Source organism: Nannospalax galili, unplaced genomic scaffold, assembly GCF_000622305.1.
Source record: "Nannospalax galili isolate Female #2095 unplaced genomic scaffold, S.galili_v1.0 scaffold1129, whole genome shotgun sequence".
Classification (NCBI taxonomy): domain Eukaryota; kingdom Metazoa; phylum Chordata; class Mammalia; order Rodentia; family Spalacidae; genus Nannospalax; species Nannospalax galili.
The window spans coordinates 122,894-128,113 of NW_008359461.1; the positions used below are offsets into that span (position 1 = coordinate 122,894).

Here is a 5,220-nt window from a genome sequence, read left to right on the forward strand (position 1 = left end):
CAAATACACGCACCCCTCCTCCAGTCGGCTCTTTCAGCCTAGGCGCGCCCCTGAAGGCTGGACTGAACGGGAACCCGAGGGGCCCTCTTTGTCGTTCATCCTCCCCTCCTTTGAGCCAGCCAAGCTTCTTCCGGGTCAGCGGCCGTCACCACCACCCCTGCCAGGCCGGTGATCCCTGGCATCACGATCCCGGGGCGCTCGAGGGTCGGGTCGCAGGCGGCGGCAGGTGGCTGGAGGGGAGGAGGGCGGGGACCAGGGCGGGCGCCGCGGGAGCGGGGGAGGAGGCGGGAGGGAAGAGAGCGGAGGAGGAGGGAGCAGCCTCCGGCGGCGGGCGAGGAGAATGGGAGTGCGGGGCGAGCGCCCGGCGCCCGGAGTCACCGCCGCGGAGCCTGCGGGGCGCGGGGCCGGCGCTCGCCGCTCTTAAAGCCCGGAGGGCGCGGCGGCGGCGGCGGCGGGTGGATAGTGGCGCCGGGAGGCAGGATGGAGAGAAAGGGCTCGGCGGCCGGGGCCAAGGGAAACCCTAGCCTGCCCGCGGCCAGCGAGGGGCAGCGGCCGTCGCCGCCACTGTGCGTCCCGGGCGGAGGGGCCCCGGCGCGGGGCCAGGCTGGGGTGGCGGCCGAGCCGGCGGAGCTCATCCGGCGCGCGCACGAGTTCAAGAGCCAAGGGGCGCAGTGCTACAAGGACAAGAAATTCCGCGAAGCCATCGGCAAATACCATCGGGCGTTGCTGGAGCTGAAGGGGTTGCTGCCGCTCCCCGGGGAACGGGAGCGAGATGCGCGCCCAGCCTCCCCGGCCGGGGCCCCCAAACCCGGCCGCCTCTCCGAGGAGCAGAGCAAGACGGTGGAAGCCATAGAGATCGACTGCTACAACAGCCTGGCAGGTGAGCCGCGCCCTACCGCGCCCGGGACCGTCCTTTCCCCTGGCCTCCCGACAGCTCGCCCTGGTCCCTCCAGGTCCCAGAGCGCCGTGCAGCCTCCCCTACTGTTACTGCGCTGCCCTGGAGAGGAGATACTGGGTGGGAGGCGCTTGAGAAAAAGTGTGACTTTCAAGATGATGCCTTCCAAAGGCCGTAGTCATTTCCCTCCCTTCCCTTGCATACATCATAAATCTCGCCTTTAAATGGCTGGACAGACAGAAGCGACCCAGCTAGCGTGGCGGCGACTGCTGCTGCTCATTAGTGGACTTGGATCCAAAATGTAGAAGCAGTGCCCCAGTGGGCCCCACATCCACCACCCAGCGCTTTCCTGCGGTTGAGTCTTAAAGATGGTCCATGCACCTGTCCGCCAGTCACAGGTACTACTGGCTCCAAAGTTTGGCCTTCATCTTCCCCTAAGTAACGCACCCTGGTGGGAACCAGCGTTCCCCAAGTTCTCTGACCCTAGTAGCAAAGCCTATCTTGCTAGGATGCCTGGGCAAAATGGATTCCAAAATGCCACTTTCTTTTCTCTGAGCCCTGCTGGTGCTCTGGGTTGCCAGGTGAAGACAGCAGTCTCTAAGGGGCCCTGGCGCATGGTTGATCTTTACCCTGATGAATTCTTGTTCTCCACAGAGGCCTTATATTGCTCTAAGAAGAGGTACATTCCAGAGTGCACTTTAGGGATGAGGTCAAAGTCAGTAGTTTAAAAATGCGTATACCTTAGGCACAGAAAAGTTAAAGTCTGTAAAGAAAAAAAAGGGGGGGGGGACCGATCTTTCCAGGGCCTTCCTGTAAAAGTGTGGGAGACACTGGCATAAGTGATGGCCTCATATTTACAAAAACTTTCTGTCTTCTTTTCCCACCCAGTTTGTTGGGATTTTGACTTGGTTGGGTTTCTCTGGTATAATAAAAGGCCATTTTTTTAGTTCCTAACCCTGGAAGTTGCTTAAACTAGCTGTGGCCTGTTCCACCAGGGTAGCCAGGAGTGACTGGGTGTGGTGGGGGTGGTAGATGTGTCTGGAGGCTGAAAATACTTTAACTGTACTCCACTTGCAAGTGCAGATCTGTTGTGTTCCAGTTGATGTTTCTAACACCAGCCTCCCTCAGCTTTCACATAATGCAGTGTTCCGGGTTCATCTTTAGGAAAGTGTTCTACCCCTGTGTACCCTGCCCCCAATGAGGGATCATCTTTAATCAGGTGAAACCCAGGCTAGGGAGACACTTTATACATGGTGAAGTCATTTACAGAACTAAAGGATTAATACCAAGAGCTACAGCAGCTCACAGTTATAGACAAGGTGGTGCCGATCCAAGCACTACTAATAATGGCACTAGATAAGGTAGTGGTACAGCAAAGATGAAATATTTCAATCCATAACAAGATATATGATTCTTTCCTTTCCCATAAGTGTCTGGTGTACTGGCTTCAGCCCCGATGAATACTTAAAGGACAGAGCAGCTGTGGGTGGAGGTAGAAGCACTCTGGCCAGCTGATGCGGAGTGCTGGATTTGTAATGGAACCTGTGTTCAGTGTCATCTTTGGGTATTCTAGGTCTACCATTCACCCCACACTTCTGGCCACCAGCCAGTAGCTAGCACTGCCTACCTACATTTCCATGGTGAAACCCAGGATACCAGCCCAGTCAGGGTGGGGCTGAGGTCTGGGCAGCTTCTCCACTTCTAACCCCACATAGCACAGACACTTTGAAAAACTTCAGTGGTGACAGAATGGAAAGTTAGCCCGGCAGATTTTCCCTTCTGCTGCCTTCTCTAGGGTCCATCACTTATTGGAATTAATAATTTATTGTATGTGCTGTCATGTACCTCACATTCACTATTTTTTAAAAATATAAGCTGTCTTAAAGAATTGTGACCTATCAGTTTTGCAGAGGAGCATCCCAAGGCTCCAGAATCATTCAGCTCTAAAGGGAGTGCTCTTGCTATAACAGCTTGATGCACAAAGTTAGCTCCTCTGGAGCTCTCCTGTCCCCTGAGCCCAGGCTCAGGTGGGATCCCAAGACCTGTATTTCCAAAGTTCTTTGGGGGAAGCTCTCAGCCCTGGTAACCGGGAGAAAAATACACAGGCTCTGAAAACACTGCCTGATTTGTCAGATGTCACATAATAATGAAGAGTGGTGACAGGCTCAGCAGTCTTGTCAAAGCCCAAGTCCACACCCTTGTATAGAGAATTCTACATTGGCAGAGAGGTTTCATGCAGAAGTCACCTTGGTGAGAAGTAGAAGCCTGGTATTGCTCTCCCTTAGGTTGGTATATAAGATCAGTTACCAGTCTCTTGAAAGTCTCAACTAGTGGCAAATAATCCTTTCTTGAAGGCTTATGAAAGTAATAGATACCTTTATGTATGTGCTTTCTTTTAGAAAAAAGCAAAACATTTGCAGAAGTAAATACATAATGGCCTCTAATTCTATCACCCTAAGAAATCCATGTGTTGTATTTTTGTGTGTATATTTACAAACCTAGTGACTTCCTATGTGTACAATCATATATCTTGCTTTTAACCCCACTTATCATTATTTCAGAAGAATTTTTACACTTCATTAAAAGGTTTTCAGAAGATTATTTGAAATGTAAAATAAAAAATTTAAATGTGTATTCTCAATTATCTATGGATAGAGAAGAAAGAAAAATGATCAGTGTTATCTTTTTTGGCTCTGGAATGGTGCTGCCGGGCCCAAGAGATAGCCTTCCTTCTCATTGCCTGCTCAAAGGAAGGAGATGGGTAGCAGCAGGACAGTCTGGCAGAAAAGAATCAGAGTCATGGTGGTACTGAGGTAGCCCGATTGGCTCTGAGGATAGGTTCTCCAGGCTCTGTCTTCCTTCCACACAAAGCCATGTGTAGAGTGAGAGGCTTGACAGTGAGAAGGAACTTGGACTAGCCCAGAAATACCCAAAGAAATGGGCTGTGTGGGTAAGGGTATCTGTGCTCCAAACAAGGGGCTGTGGTGAGGCTCCTAGAGGGAACTTAGGCTCATGAACTCTTACACTTGGCCTATAAACCTCCAAAAGAATAGCATGAGAGCAGCTAGAATGCAGTAAGAGGTGTTAGTCTAAAACCTATTCTGACTGCCCTGAGACCACATGAAGGGTGTACAATCCACAAAGAGCCTCAGGTTATTGTCTGTTCTGACTTGGATTTCCTTTTTGCTGGAAAGAATCTGGCTAGCTGCAGGGCCACTCGAAGGGATTTTGCATGCCTTATTCTCTAGGGAATTCAAGGAAACAGTATTCTCTTCCTTCAGAATGCCAATAGACAATGATTCAATGAAGAGACAAGATATTTTAACCTGCCCATGAAGACTGAGGAATCTGATCCTCACTGAGGTCACAGAGCAAGCACATATTGGACTTTTTTTTTTCTCTTTTTTTTTTTCCCCCTCTGGTTTTCATGACTAGCTAGGCATTGTTTCTCTCTTGTATCGTCTTAACCCGCCCCAAGAGGAGTGGGGAACTTGAGCCCTCTGGTGGGCCCAGGCAAGGCCCAATTTGGACTTTTTTTTTTCCTTTTTTTTTTTTCCCCCTCTGGTTTTCATGACTAGCTAGGCATTGTTTCTCTCTTGTATCGTCTCCCCCCTGAGAGCAAACACATATTGGACTTTTTTTTTTCTCTTTTTTTTTTTCCCCCTCTGGTTTTCATGACTAGCTAGGCATTGTTTCTCTCTTGTATCGTCTCCCCCCTCTATCATGGTTTTCCCACTTCCCACGCCTGCACTTCCCCCCCTTTCTTCCTTAATAATACCCTTGCTCCCATGATCCTACCTCTGTTGAACTGCTTCTTACTCCTTATCCCCTAGGTTCCTCATATACCCTTCCCTCCCCCCTCCCCTAATCTAACCCAGTTTTTATCCATATCTCCCTTCTTAAGGTCTGTTGCCTACTATTCTTCTCCTTCAGGTTATTTCTTTTCCTTTACCTCACTGTTTCCTTACCCTTGTCCTGGTTCCTGCAGTTATGTCTGTTTGCATACTTATTTATCAGAGTCTGATCCTAGGATCCACATATGAGGGAGAACATATGTCGATTTTTTTCCCGAGATTGTGTTAACTCACTTACTATAACAGTTTCTAGTTCCATCCATTAACCTGTAAATTTCATGATTTCATCTTTCTTTACTGCTGAGTAAAACTCCATCGTATATATGAACCACATTTTCATTATCAACTCATCAATTGAGGGACACTTAGGTTGCTTCCATCTCTTAGCTATTGTGAAAAGAGCAGCAACAAACATGGATGTACAAGTGTCTCTGCAACAGGACAAGTTCTTTGGGTATATGCCAAGGAGTG

General features: G+C 49.8%; 1 protein-coding gene across 1 annotated transcript in view; it reads left to right on the plus strand.

Moving 5' to 3' along the window:
- Positions 1-318: 318 nt before the first annotated feature.
- Positions 319-5,220, plus strand: part of Ttc9 (tetratricopeptide repeat domain 9) — a 41,659-nt gene continuing 36,757 nt past the window's right edge. Inside the window, exon 1 of the mRNA XM_008823210.3 lies at positions 319-880. Coding sequence (XP_008821432.1) covers positions 481-880 — 400 coding nt within the window. The 5' untranslated portion in view covers positions 319-480. The remainder of the gene's footprint in view (positions 881-5,220) is intronic.